The 15,425-nt window shown below is 45.7% G+C and overlaps 1 protein-coding gene across 1 annotated transcript in view; it reads right to left on the minus strand.

The window, feature by feature from the left end:
- LOC149299951 (putative cysteine--tRNA ligase, mitochondrial) overlaps positions 1 to 10,495 on the minus strand; it is a 30,620-nt gene extending 20,125 nt beyond the window's left edge. Inside the window, exons 1-5 of the mRNA XM_089485885.1 lie at positions 10,275 to 10,495; positions 9,481 to 9,531; positions 8,631 to 8,748; positions 2,037 to 2,108; positions 1,049 to 1,154 (exon numbers count right to left, since the gene is read on the minus strand). Coding sequence (XP_089342011.1) covers positions 1,049 to 1,154; positions 2,037 to 2,108; positions 8,631 to 8,748; positions 9,481 to 9,531; positions 10,275 to 10,495 — 568 coding nt within the window. The remainder of the gene's footprint in view (positions 1 to 1,048; positions 1,155 to 2,036; positions 2,109 to 8,630; positions 8,749 to 9,480; positions 9,532 to 10,274) is intronic.
- Positions 10,496 to 15,425: the final 4,930 nt, after the last annotated feature.

The following is a 15,425-nucleotide window of genomic DNA, read 5'->3' on the forward strand; positions in this document are numbered from 1 at the left end:
CTATTTAACATGCATCAAGTCTTTTTATTAAGCACAAAAAGTCCCAAATGTATCATAGTAGGTCTGGAGCCAGGTACACAAAGCCTCTGCTCATGGTAGGAGCTGTGCACAAGATGTCTTTGCCTATATTTACTCAAAAAAAAAAAAAATTACTAGGTAGAGGTCTGGGAAAAGGGGTACACTATATGACCCCCTCCTAACTATTTCATTTATGAGCTTATGTGTTTCAACCACATCCATTGCTAAGAGGAGTACAATGCACATAGGCAGCCATCCCTATAGACAAACATTGGCAATAGAATATGGGTCATACTAAAGACCTCAGTGACTTTTAATATGGCACTCTCATAGGATGCCACTTTTACCACAAATCAGTTCCAGTGCCTCAGTCCACTGTAATAAGTGCTATTATTGTGAAATGGAAGCATCCAGGCATAACAACAGCTCAGCCACTAAGTGGTAGACCACTCACACTCAAAGAGCAGGGCTGCCGAGTGCAAAGGTGTGTATAAACTGTCTGTCCTCTGTAGCATCACTCACTACAGAGTTCCAAACTGCCTCTGGAAGCAACATAAGCACTATATGTCAGGAACTTCATGAAATGGGTTTCCACGGCCCAGCAGCTGCACACAAGCCGTAGCACCAGAACTAGCGTGCTTTCCAACTGTAATTTTGTGCCACTTGCCTTTAGAACACATAGTTCGAGACAATCCCCGCACCTTTCGTACCCTGCAGTCTAGGCAAAACAAATGAGTTAGGATAACTGCAGTTTGAACTCACTCATTTATTTTTACATTATAAGTTACCATCCCTGTCATGTTCCTCCTGCAGGAAGTAATTAGCTAGCCCTGCACAATGCACTGGACCATCACAGATGTTACTTGAGAATGCTCACTTATGCAACTATGAATAATACAATACCAACCAAGCTCCTGCAATTTCACCTTCATAACGCACATGAAGAAGGTGAGTTGTAACATGTGAATGAATGAACTCCTTAATATAAACCTCCATTGAACATGGCACTGCTTATGTTATCAAAGATTACCTTCAGGGGTGGTGTAGGCATGCCCATTGGCCACAATTTGCTGTATAAAAGATATGATTTGTGGAATGTGCTCAGTAACTCTCATATATAGAGTGGGAGGGAGGACCTAGAAAGAGAACAGACAAAACTGGATGAAAAGTCAGCGCTGCATACAAATACACTTCATTCTTCTGGATTGTCCATTCACACACTGTGTGTACGTGATGTTGGCAAACTATCCACTTAGTTAAACAACATGCACTCACCAAATCAGGGTAATTGCGAGTAAAACTGGAAAACTTCAGAAGCCATAAACTGATAAAGGCAGTATGTGCCCAGTGCAAGTAGAAGTTTGGGCTGCTATTGCTTATTGTTGGGACAAATTCCATTAAAGGGGCAATGTATTAGAGTCCATGCTTTAAAAAATAACAATTGCATGACAACTGCTGCATGTATTTAGTTACTGGGGTTAAATGAGGCTTCTGTCTCACGTTCTCATCCTCTTGGCCGTCTCTACTGAAGCCAGGAAGCGGAAGCATACTTAAGTATACTTCCTGCACATCAAAACCGATTGGAATAGCGTTCAATCTAGTTAAACATCTAAAAGCATGCATTTTGGTTTTTGTACAGAGAAAGCCAGGAGGAGAATGAATTATGTATTATGGTAGTTTGCAGAGATCTGTAATTGTTGAGATGCCAGGCATGTATACACAGTTAAGTGTACACCTGCAGAATGACATTAAGGACGGCACGTTAGATACAATGCCAAATCTCCAGAGCATCCTTAACTCACATAGGAGTAAATCAAATAATGGCTTTCATACATAATTTTGGATACTTATTGAAAATAAGAATTTCTCTCACAGTTTGGATAGTATCTTTGTATGGACTGTGGTAAGGCTGATCAGAATAACAGACCAGCAGAAATATTTGCACAGAAGCAAAAATATTAGTAAATATAAGTAGCTACTGCTAGATAATTCACACTCCACATAGATCCCTAGGATACCTTCAACACCGCCATGTCCTGTTTAAACTCCTGTTCATAAATACGAGCCAGTGCCACTGGGGATATATCCAGCTGTAAACAAAATATGGATAGGATTATGGCATTAGTTACGCTGGTCCAAATCACTAATATTTTTACTCCTGAATACAGCATCAGGAGTCATAGATTCTTTATTTATCCTCTATTAATTTAAACTGAATAATTAAAATGATTAAGGCAAGTTTTTCTTTGTTTTAATATTTGTCCTGAGATAAGAAATAAATATCCAGTGTTTTTATGTTTTCTTGCAAATTGCTATTGCAAAACCTTTTTGTTTAATCTGGTCATTCTGTCCCCATGTCCTATTTGGGACATCCTTGAAGCAGGTCAGTTCAATTTACCCTCATCAAACCATATATGTTTGAAAACAAGACACACCAGGGTGCACTAATTCTACTACCAGCCTTTCTCAAACTTTGTGATAGTAATTTTTGTAGTTTTTTTCGCACACATTGTACTTCAGGTATGAATATTAGGCTGCTGGTATATGTCACTCTGAAAAAACACGCCAAATTGCATTCAGCAACATCTCCCATGTACAGTAATACTACCCATGCATAGGTTTGTTTGGTTGTCTTGGGGCAAAAAGGCCACATTTGGGAGGTGTGCATTTTTTCAGACTTTTGACATCTGATCTTATCTGTGCCTATATCCTACATGGTGTTATGCGGGACCTAGGACAACACGGATTATGCACCCACAATGCAGAGACGGTAGCGTAGCACAGCACAACGGGTATTGGAAGTTCCACAGTCGAGGCAGGCAGCACAGGAGCAAGGTCAATATACAAGCCAAAGTCGGGGCAGGCAGCACAGGATCAAGGTTAATATACAAGCCAAAGTTGTTATGCGGGAAACACCATAGCAACCAAAAGGAAACAACAAAGGAAGACGTCATCGCGACCGGCGCACATTAATGGCGTCGGCGCGAAAAATAAATAAACAAACCGGCATCTGCGTGTGCTACACCCGCGAGCGCCGCGGGTGTGCCATATCGGCAGATGCCGCCGAAGTCGAGCCCCGCGAACGAGTCGCGGCAACCCGCTCATAACCCTGCGAGTGCCGCCGACTCGTCGCGGCGGCTCGCTCATGACCACTGGCGCGTCGTGGGCGTGCCACGGCGGCTCGCATGTTATCATGCGTCCGCCGTGGGCGCGCCGCATCGACGTGCCCCTCCGTCCGTGCCGCGCGCACAGTACACCGAGAAGACGTGCCCGCGGCACGTCCTCTCAGTGTACGTGCCGCGGGCACGTCACACTGAGGGGACGGGAGCGCGTCAGCGCGCAAGCGCCGCCCACCAGCGGCAGACCGGCGAGGGACCGCGGCGGACACGGCAGGTATGACACAATCCCCCCCCCCAGGAGCGCGCCCCGAGCGCGAAGGACCGGGACGAAGCGGGAAGCGAGCGTGAAAGCGGGAGATACAGAGAGGGGCATGAACGGAGCGAGCAGGAAGCCAGGACCGCTCCTCCGGGCCATAACCCTTCCAATCGATCAAGTACTGAAGGGAGCCACGGTGCCAACGAGAATCAAGGACGCGATGAACTACGTGTTCTTCGTGGCCACGGACGAGAACAGGAGCAGGGCGACGAGCAATAGAGATACGGGGGGCAACACACGGCTTCAGAAGGGAGACATGGAAGGTATTGGGGATCCTCATAGATGGCGGTAGAGCAAGGGACATAGCAACCTCGTTCACCCGCTTGAGGATACGAAAGGGACCTACATATCGGGGACCCAGGGACCGGCAGGGCTGACGAAGGGAGATGTGCTTGGTGGATAACCACACATAGTCACCGGCTTTATAACGAGGGGAAGGAGCGCGTCCCTTGTCGGCAGCTTTCTTGCCGCGAGCCTGAGCTTTAGCCAATTGTGCACCCAGCCTCCTCCAATGAGCCCGCAGGTCGGAGACCCGTTTCTCCACTGCCGGTAAGCCTCCACCACGAGACGAGGAAGGAGGAGGTAGGACGACAGGGTGGTACCCTAAAGCAGCAAAAAAGGGAGAACACTGTAAGGCAGTGTGCAGGGAATTGTTATAGGTCATCTCGGCCAAGGGCAGAAGGGAAGACCAGTTGTCTTGCCTGTCGTTGATGTACATACGCAAATATTGCTTAAGGGTTCGATTGGTACGCTCCGTTTGCCCGTTGGATTGAGGATGGTAGGCAGACGTGAGGTGCATGCGAATGCCCAGTCCATGACAGAGGGCTTGCCAGTACCGGGAAATAAATTGTGGACCTCTGTCTGAGACCACGTGTAGGGGAAGACCATGCAACCGAGCCACCTCTCGTATAAAGACGTCTGCCAGTTGTGCTGCTGTGGGAAGTCGGGGTAGCGCGACAAAATGGGCCTGTTTGGAGAACCTGTCCACTACCACGAGTATGGTGGTGTGTCCTCGTGAGACAGGGAGGTCTACTATAAAATCCATGGAAATATGAGTCCAGGGCGTCCTAGGCACAGGGAGAGGTAACAACAGGCCGTGGGGACGGGAGTGTGGTGTCTTGTGACGAGAGCACTGGGGACAGGCGGCTATGAACGCGTTGACGTCATGAGACAAGGAAGGCCACCAGAACGTTTGCCGTAAAAGGAAATCCGTTTTACGCGTGCCGGGGTGACCAGCAAGTGACGAGTTATGTCCCCAACGCAGGACAGCGGTGCGAAAGCGTTGTGGCACGAATAGACGTCCCGCAGGGGGTCTTTGAGACGCGGTGATGTGGGCCTGTTGTATACGGATCTTAGCCATAACGGCAGAGGACAGAAAGGAAAGGATGCGTTTTTGTGGAATGATGGGTTCTTCTTGTTGGGAGTCGTGGTGACAGTCGAACTGTCGAGAGAGAGCATCTGCTTTTTTGTTTTGTGAGCCGGGTCTGTAGGTCATCACGTAGTTAAATCTGGTGAAGAATAGTGCCCATCTCGCTTGTCGTGGATTCATTCGCCGTGCACTTTCTATTTATTGTAAGTTTTTATGGTCTGTCATGACCACGACGGGTTGTTTAGTTCCTTCGAGGAGATGTCGCCACTCTTCCAAGGCGAGTTTCACTGCTAGCAGCTCCCTGTTCCCAACGTCGTAATTGCGTTCGGCAGAGGAAAAGCTCTTCGAGAAGAAGGCGCAAGGAAGGCATTTGGAAGTAGTCGGATGACGTTGAGACAGGACAGCCCCCGCACCGTTCTCTGATGCATCCACCTCCAGAATATACTGAAGGGCAGGATCCGGGCGTTGTAGTACAGGGGCTGAGATGAACGCTCGTTTGAGCAGGTGGAACGCCTTTATGGCCTCGCTGGACCAGACCTTGGGGTTTGCTCCTTTTTTAGTAAAAGCGGTGATGGGAGCTGCGATACTGGCATAGTTCCGGATGAATCGCCGGTAGTAGTTCGCGAAACCCAGAAACCGCTGGACCGCTTTCACGGTTCGCGGAATCGGCCAGTCTGTGATAGCCGTCAGTTTAGCAGGGTCCATCTCCAATCCCTTGCCAGAGATGATATATCCCAGAAAGGGAAGGCTGTGTTGTTCGAATACGCATTTCTCGGCTTTCGCATATAAGCCATTTTCGCGTAGTCTCTGCAGTACGGAACGGAGATGCTTACGATGGATGTCGTTATTGGGCGAAAACACGAGGATGTCATCGAGGTATACGATTACGTGCGTGAGTAGCATGTCTCGGAACACGTCGTTGACAAACGCCTGGAACACCGCTGGCGCATTGCAGAGACCAAAGGGCATGACTCTGTACTCGTAGTGGCCGAATCGCGTATTGAACGCGGTTTTCCATTCGTCGTTCTCCTTTATGCGGATCAGGTTATAGGCTCCCCTCAAGTCCAGTTTTGTGAAAATCGTGGCTCCTTTCAACCGGTCATAGATTTCCGTGATCAAAGGAAGGGGGTAACGATTTTTTACGGTGATGCGATTAAGACCTCGGTAGTCAATACAAGGTTGAAGCGATCCTTCCTTTTTGGACACAAAGAAGAAGCCGGCACCAGCAGGTGAAGAGGAGGGCCGTATGAACCCTTTTTCCAGGCTCTCCTTTATGTATTGTTCCAGTGCTTCGTTTTCTGGTTCTGATAACGGGTAGGTACGCCCTCTAGGCGGCATGGTGTCAGGCAACAAGTCAATGGCACAGTCGTAAGGCCTGTGGGGAGGTAGTCGTTCGGCTTGTTTTTTGGAAAAAACATCCAGGAAGTCCCAATACTGCTTGGGTACCAGGAGTTTGGGATCTGTTGGCTTGATTTCCAGGACAAGGTTTACTCGTCGACAAGGAACGGAACAAAGACGGTGACATCGGGGACTCCAAGCCAAGATCTCTCCTCTTTGCCAATCGATACGTGGGTTGTGGGTTGGCAGCCAAGTGTAGCCCAGTATGAGAGGCGCATGCGGGGACTGGATTATTTCGAACACAATGGTTTCTTTGTGGGTAGCTCCGATGAACATGGTAAGGGGCGAGGTCTCTCGGGTGACTACGCCTGGACCCAACAGGGTGCCGTCTACAGTAGTAACGACTGAGGGTGTTTTCTTAGTACGCAGGGGCACGCGATGTCGTGCTGCCCATTGTTCATCGAGGAACACTCCCGCCGCACCAGAGTCTATGAACGCTTGGGTGACCACAGTGTGGTCGTGCCACCTAAGCGATATGGAAAGCAACATGCGGTTTGGAGGAGTGGAAATAGTCGCGCTTAGGGGTTCTCCTCGACTGCTCCCTAAGCCCTTTCGTTTCCCGGACGTACGGGACAGGAACGCAGGAGGTGGCCTGTTTGTCCGCAGTATAAACAAAGGCCGAGGTTCCTCCTTCGGGTCTTTTCTGTGTCCGAGAGATGGCGGATGGTGCCTATCTCCATGGGTTCGTCAGTAGGAGACCTGGGGACGATCGGTGGTGGCAGAGGCGAGGACTGAGGCATGTAGGGACGAGACTTGCGGTTTCTCTCTTTCTCTATGTTCCTTTCTTGGATGCGTTTATCGACGCGAAGACACAGAGCGATGAACTCCTCTAGGTCGAATGGTGGATCATGAAATAAGAGCGCATCCTTTATTCTCTCGTTTAGTCCTTTACGGTATGCTGCTCTCAAGGCCCCTGGATCCCATTTGAGCTCACATGCCAGAGTGCGGAATTCGATGGTGTACTGGGCCAAAGTCTTATGTCCTTGCTGGAGCTCCAGCAAGGAGGCTTCTGCCGTCTCTCTACGGCCAGGCATGTCAAAGACAGACCGCAGGGCTTCCATGAAGGCAGGACAGTCATCGAGTAACTCTGACCCCTGCTCAATCAAGGGAGAGGCCCAAAGTAATGCTTCGCCTTTAAGTAACGAGATGATGAAGGAAACTCGTTTGGCATGTGAACGAAAAACCCGAGGATTGTTCCGGAAGTGCAGAAGGCATTGATTCAGGAATCCCCTGCATTCCTTGGGTTCTCCCGAATATTTGTCTGGGAGTGGTAACCGTGCTGTAGGATCCTGTTCATCGGGACTGGGTTCCCTTGGTGCAAAAGGGGACCTGGTGGGCGGTGCAGCCGCCATTGACCGGAGCAACTCTGTCATGGTGTCCATTTTTTTCGACAGCGACTGCAGCTGGGAGGTATGAGACGTCAGTAGTTGTTCTTGCAGCTCCTGACGGGAGAGAACACTTGCCATCTCCGCGGGGTCCATGTTTGGCCCGTTCAATGTGTTATGCGGGACCTAGGACAACACGGATTATGCACCCACAATGCAGAGACGGTAGCGTAGCACAGCACAACGGGTATTGGAAGTTCCACAGTCGAGGCAGGCAGCACAGGAGCAAGGTCAATATACAAGCCAAAGTCGGGGCAGGCAGCACAGGATCAAGGTTAATATACAAGCCAAAGTTGTTATGCGGGAAACACCATAGCAACCAAAAGGAAACAACAAAGGAAGACGTCATCGCGACCGGCGCACATTAATGGCGTCGGCGCGAAAAATAAAAAAACAAACCGGCATCTGCGTGTGCTACACCCGCGAGCGCCGCGGGTGTGCCACATCGGCAGATGCCGCCGAAGTCGAGCCCCGCGAACGAGTCGCGGCAACCCGCTCATAACCCTGCGAGTGCCGCCGACTCGTCGCGGCGGCTCGCTCATGACCACTGGCGCGTCGTGGGCGTGCCACGGCGGCTCGCATGTTATCATGCGTCCGCCGTGGGCGCGCCGCATCGACGTGCCCCTCCGTCCGTGCCGCGCGCACAGTACACCGAGAAGACGTGCCCGAGGCACGTCCTCTCAGTGTACGTGCCGCGGGCACGTCACACTGAGGGGACGGGAGCGCGTCAGCGCCGCCCACCAGCGGCAGACCGGCGAGGGACCGCGGCGGACACGGCAGGTATGACACATGGGACATCTTTAAACCTAGCCAATTCGATTTACCCCATCAAATCATAAAAATTGTAAAACTAGACACCCACGGCTATTTCAAATGTCAGTATTTTAACTCTTTCCATTTTTTTGTGAAGATAAAGCGCTAATTTTAGGACTTGTTTCATAGGAAGTAAGAGTACGTCCTAGGGTCGCGAAGTGGTTAAACCCAATCAAATTTGGGTTTAAACAACCTAAAATGTCTAATGTTACCTCATTGGCTCTCTTGATTATTTTGTCATCAATATCTGTAATCACCATCACCATGACAACATCAATCCCAAAGACTTTGGTTAAAATTCTGTGAATGTTGTCAAACCGAACATATGAACTGAAAGAGAAAGAAAAGTATAAATAAGCATGTGTTGAGTTATGCACTTTTAATTCTATCCCTTCGTGTATCTTTAAATGTCAGCAAAAGACAGCAAATAGGGACTATTAGCCTTGGAGACTGCAATTTATTGGTGCAACCACTAAAATATTCTGCATTCATGTTCCCACTTCTTTGTATCCTGCAAACCTTATTATGCTCTACCTATAGATTTTTTCACGCCAAGTGCATTTTTATACATTTATCAACATTGACTTATTGTTGACCATTCTCCTAAAATAGTGGTGCATGTTAGGACTCCAATCTTTTTTTTATCATTTCAGAACCTGTCATTTTCCCAGGACCTACATTTAAGCATTTTAATGCTTCTAATGTTTAAATCTCATTCTTGTAGAACATTCAAGGTATTGTGTATTTTCCTGGGTTCAACTCAGTAACCTTATTTGCATTAAATCCCAACTTCTGGCATTTAGTAGGGGGAAAAAAAGAAAAACAAAATAAACTTTTTCTTTACCGAACCTAAATGATATTCTACCATCTTCTGGCACAAGCAGCACACTGCAACTTTATAACACTAACACTCACAGTAACACCAAGATGTGTATATAACTCCCAATAAATCACTACATAAGGCTGTGTTTCAATTCACCCAAACTGAATACATGTATATTGTAAAGTAATTTGTGATTTCAAAATTGGATCCAAGGCACAAACCATCTAATTACAACTTACCATGCATGTCCCAAGTGCGAGTGATCATACACTGTTGGTCCACAGCTATACCTATGAAGAGGAAAGAAATAACATGGTTCTTTAGAGTAATCTGGTTTCTTAGGCGTACCCCACTGTGTAAAGGAACATTGAATTCAGTGATTTTTGGCTACTGTATTACATTTATATAGCGTTTACATTACAATCAGTGGAATACTTTAAAGTCACACACATACTTTATATGATCACATGACAATACAATAACAAGTTCAACAGTTGCATTGAAACTAGGCATTGGGCTGCCTTTGATGACTTTACCTAAGCTCAAATGTTCAAATTAGTTTACAATTAATTTAAAAAAATGAAACTGACATACATCAGTCATGCAAAGAGTAGTTTGTCTTTTATTTATATTCATGGATACAGGAAAATGAATAGATCAAAATATATATATATTGTGTTCCTGTATGCCCAAATTTTTATGTTACACACAATTGTGACAATTGTTATGTCCTGTTTACCCATTGTACAGCTCTGTGGAATACAATAGCTCTATAAAACAACATATATATATATACATAATATATGATCCTCTGGTTTTAGACCTCTTGTTCTTCCTTGCATTCTTGTATGACGTCACACTTTTTAAACAGTAGTTCTTCCTAAAGTTTGATTTTTCGTATCTCATATTGTATTCTTTAAAATAACTATTTAACTACTGCTAGCTACCCCTTTAATAGTAATTCACACTTTTAAATAAAGAATGGTGCAGTGCAATATACAAAAAAGACAAGCTAGTGTGCTGATGGGCTAACCATGTTGCCATGGACGGGTTCTGCAGTATTAGGGGCTCCTTCCTCCTGCTCAGGCTGTTGTACACCCGGATCCCCGTGTCATGTCCGCTAGGTGGCGCCCAGTGTCCTGGAGCAGAGGCGCATACACTATGGGTCCGCGAATTCCCACTTGCTGCCCCCCTAGCAGGTAATTTAGGAGCCGCAGGAAGCATTCTGCTGCCGAACCGCACCAGCAGCCGCATCCTCCTGCCAATCACTGCTGGGCTCATCTGGAAGGAGCTCTACAGCCCCTCAGCCTGCGCCTGTCAATGACAAGAGGAGGCAAATCCACATGCAGTGAGCTCCAGCTCCGCCTCTTCCTATGGCCCGCCCCATACACCTCATCATGCGAGCCGAGAACACGTTAATTTTTATTAAAAGCATGGTGTGCTTTATTATTCATATATATGTGATCATTAAAGCTATTTCTGTATTGGCCCCACTGACTAGATCGTCGCATCTCTCCCTGCAAGTGCCGCACTCGGTTGTATGTTTACTACAAGTGAACACAGTACGTGAGGCTGGCTGTGCAGTTGCAAGCCCCGCCTACATGTGACATTTCAGAGCCGGTAATGGGCGGAGACAATGTGACAGACAGCAACACCAGACTCACACTGTAGCTACAACCATCTCCTGCTGTGGGTTTGTGATATGTGTGGCTGGAAGGAAGTGGCAAGGGAACACTACCCACTGGACAAGCTCCAGTGATTGCAATAATAGAAATGTATAAGCCCAAAGTGCGGGGGAGCTATTGCATCTAAGGCTTCAAAAAATAAATCTGCACATTACCATTTCTTTAACTTACATAAATATATGAAACTATTGCAAGAAATATTTCTCAGCCATCAGACATACATCCCAACTTTTCAGATAGCTGTGCGGCTGAGTATGCCCTATACAATGCATACTCTTTAAAGTAATGTCACCAGTTTGACTATGCATTGTGCAGGGCCATGTCAACTCTTCTTGCAGAACAACCTCCCAGTGTGGGATGATCACGATGAATAGCATCCAACCCATATGAAAGCTATTCAGTGGATAGTGTGCAGGTAACCTAGCTTCTCTTCCAAAAAACCTCATGGGTTTAAGTCCATTTATAAGTTGCCCCTGTCATCATAAGAGAACATTATTGCATTTGGTACATTTTATATCCATTAGGAACTCAACCACAAAGGTTGCAGGGAATGCAACAGAGAACTGACCCCAAGCACAAGAGGGCCATGGCAACCTTTAGCCCTTTGCCTGATAAATTTGAGAGGTAAAAGTAGCAGTGGTGGAGACCAACATCTTGTGAGATATATGCCCCGTGTGCCTTAGTTACATTTATGCGCATTAGCCGAATGACTACTTTACAGTTCCCAGTGAGTATTACATGAGGACCACTGTCCATAAAACAATGTTTTACCAGGCTTGGCCCTTCATTGTGCATAGTTAATACAATGAGATGGAATGTTTTTATCTCAGATCAGCTACAAATAAGGTATTTTGCACTTAACCCCTTCGTGATAATGGCTGATTTTATTTTTTGTACCCTTCGTGACAATTATTGAACCCACACAAGTTATATATTGCTTTTTTTAGGCCAAGAAGGGCATTCTTTAGATGTCGTTATTCTGCTTGTATCATATAATTTACCATAGGAAAAATATGATGAAAAATTGAGAAAAAGGGACTTTTTCTGACTTTTACTTGAAAAATATTTTACTAGATATATCACAAAAGCTGCTAAGTAGATTCTACTATTTGTCCCGAGTTTAGAAATACCCAATGTTACGGAGCTGGATAGCTGACTTGTGCTCCCCTAGCCGGTTTCCCGGTTACTAGCCGAGACTCAGTGTAAGGTATAAACAAAATAAACACTGCTTTATTTTTCACACACATGGCTGGATATAGCCAGCAAAGCGCACATTAACATAAATCAAGATATTGGGATACAATAGGTACACAACCGCCCACTTAATATGCCTCCCAGAGACAAGGGGTCAGGATTAATACAGTAGGGTCTCAACCTCCACTATCTATTACTGGCCGAAATCAGTTCCAAGGTTTGGCTGGGGTAAATGTCTGTAGTGGTTGAACTGGGGGCTGACTTATACAACATATTATTGCACCATGGGGGAAGTCTGACATTAAACTGAAACAATGGCGGTTACTCCCTGGTTGCATATCCTGGCTGTCGGCAGATACATCCAAATCAATCCTGTAATATCAAATATTCCCAGGAGCATAGATCCAAGGTTTAATATAAAAGGTATATGCAGGAACCCCTTGACAGGTAAGCTACAAATAGTTTTAGTGGGTTCTCTAGAGCTCTGGATGAAAATATAAATTGTCTATCCCGGACATCTACCAATGGTGACTAAAGTGTTCCATGAAAATATATATTTCTCCTGTCAGTTAAGATTGCATTGGAATCCTCTTATGATAACTGATAACACAAATTATTGTATTGTTCTTTTCCACATTGAATACACAATTCAAGCATTCAGAGTGTGACATGGAAAATGTATGTGAACCCTTAGGCTAATCACTTCAACAACAGCTAATTTGAGCAAGGAGTTTGCAAACCTGGAGTCCAATCGATTAAACAGGATTTGTGGTGTGTTTTGAAGCTACTTTGGGACTTCACAAAAATAGTTGCATGGAAAAAGTTAAAATATGATTTGATGGGGTAAATTGAATTGGCCGCCTTCAAAGATGTCCCAAAAGTAGGACATGGGCACAGTCTGACCAGATGTCAATATTTTAAAAAATGCACACCTAACAAAGGTGGCCTTTTACCTCCCAAATAACACAACAAACTCATGCATGTGGGGTATCACTGTACTCGCGAGATGAACACATATTGCAGGGGCGTCCAACATGCGGCCCTCGAGGTGCGGCCCGCGTGAGATCGGCAGCCAGGATCACAAGAGCCCTGCTGCTTACTTCTGGGAAGGTCTATTCTCTGTTCCAGTCCTGCTTCCCCTGTGGGGAGAACGAGGGAGGCCGTGCCCCCTGCTGAAGTCTGTGAGCGGCATCGAGAGCTGTAGAGCAGGTAAGGGGGTGGGGTAGGTTGTGTGAATGAGTATGTCTGATTGAGGGAATGAATCGGGGAATTAATGAATTTGTGTGTGTGTGATAGCATGGATGTGTAAGTGCTGGAACCTAGGCATGATGGGACTGTGATTGCTGTTAGCAATCACACTCCTATCATGCCAAGTCAGCCAGTACCTGCTGAAACCTGGCTAGCTGCCCCCCTTGTATATTGATGCTGCCAGCAGTATAGGGTCTGCACTTACAGCCACCCTGTACCAGCACGTATTGGCTGACTTGGGATGATAGGAGTGTGATTGCTAACAGCTAACAGCAATCTGCTAACAGCAATCACAGTCCCATCATGCCTAGGTTCCAGCATTTACTGGTTTCCTGGGTATAAAAAGAGTGCGTTTGCTGTTAGCAATCACACTCCTATCATGCCAAGTCAGCCAGTACCTGCTGAAACCTGGCTAGCTGCCCCCCTTGTGTATTGATGCTGCCAGCAGTATGGGGTCTGCACATCACTTACAGCCACCCTGTACCAGCATGTATTGGCTGACTTGGGATGATAGGAGTGTGATTGCAAACAGCTAACAGCAATCTGCTAACAGCAATCACAGTCCCATCATGCCTAGGTTCCAGCATTCACTGGTTGCCTGGGTATAAAAAGAGTGTGTTTGCTGTTAGCAATCACACTCCTATCATGCCAAGTCATATTGTTGATTTCTTTTGTCCAATTGTGGTGTGTTACTTTTAATAAGTGTGGTTACACACTAAAATTGGACAAAAAATACAATGCCCAGCCAACCAGTACATGCTGGAATCTGGGTATGCCTGAGATTGCTGTTAACAATCATAATATATAATTTTTTTGTACAATTTTGGTGTGTAACTTACTTTTATTAAAAGTGTGTGGGGGGGGGGTCACTTTCAGTTTCGGCTAAGTGAACCCTGAATTTTCGGTTTTGGTCCAGAATTTTCATTTTAGTGCATCCCTAAAATAAATAGAACTATTTTATTTTTACTTATCCAGAATCCTGAATTTGTAGGCCCAGAAATCCCAGAAATCAGTGAGAGGAAAAGTAAAGGTTTTGTGTCATTTACTTTATTTTAATCTGCATATCTTAATAAAGGCCATATTTTCTCTCAGTGAAAAATGAGTGCGGCCCTCGCACATATACAATTCTGATGAAGTGGCCCACTGCAGAAAAAACTTGGACACCCCTGACATATTGGGTTGTTGTATGAGGGTAACATATACCAGGAGCTGTAAATTCATACCTAAAGTAGAATGTATGTGGAAAACAACACACAAAAATACCACCACAAATTTTGACAAAGGCTGGTGGTAAAATTAGTACATGGAAAGGGTTAGAATAATTCCATTTGAAATACCCTGAGGTGTTTAGTTTTCAAAAATATATGATATGATGGGATAAATTGAACTGACCGGTTTCAAAGATGTCCCAAATAGCACATGGTGGCAGTAAGAACAGATGTCAAAGTTCCAAGTTAAAAAATACACACTTCCCAAGCAACCCAACAAACCCAAGCATGGGCGATATCACTGTACTCGGGAGATGCTGCTGAACACGTTGGGTTGTTGAGGTTTATTAGGGTGTTTGACAGTGACAAAGGCTGGTGGTAGAATCACATGCATGGAAAGAGTTAAAATACCAGCATTTGAAATACCCTGGGGTGTAATTTTTTTTAAAAATATATGGTTTGTTGGGATAAATTGAATTAGCGGGCTTCAAAGACGGCCCAATTAGGACATAGGGGCAGTAGGACCAGATGTTAAAGTTCCAAGTTGAAAAATGTGCACTTCCCAAATGTGGCATTTTACCTCCCAAACAACATGGGTGGTATCACTGTACTCTGGATATGTTGCTAAACACATATTGGGATGTTGTGTGACTGTGACATATACCAAGAGCTGTAAATTCACACCTGAAGTACAATTTGTGTGATAAAATACACAAAATAAATTACTACCACAGAGTTTGACAAAGGGTGGTAGTAGAATTAGTGCATGGTATAGGTTAAAACTAGCATTTAAAATACATTGGGGTGTCTACCTTTCAAAATTTAATATGGTTTGATGGGGAAAATTGC

Source organism: Sceloporus occidentalis, unplaced genomic scaffold (genome assembly GCF_023333645.1).
Source record: "Sceloporus occidentalis isolate IW3139 unplaced genomic scaffold, rSceOcc1.0.p SCAF_27, whole genome shotgun sequence".
Classification (NCBI taxonomy): Eukaryota; Metazoa; Chordata; class Lepidosauria; order Squamata; family Phrynosomatidae; genus Sceloporus; species Sceloporus occidentalis.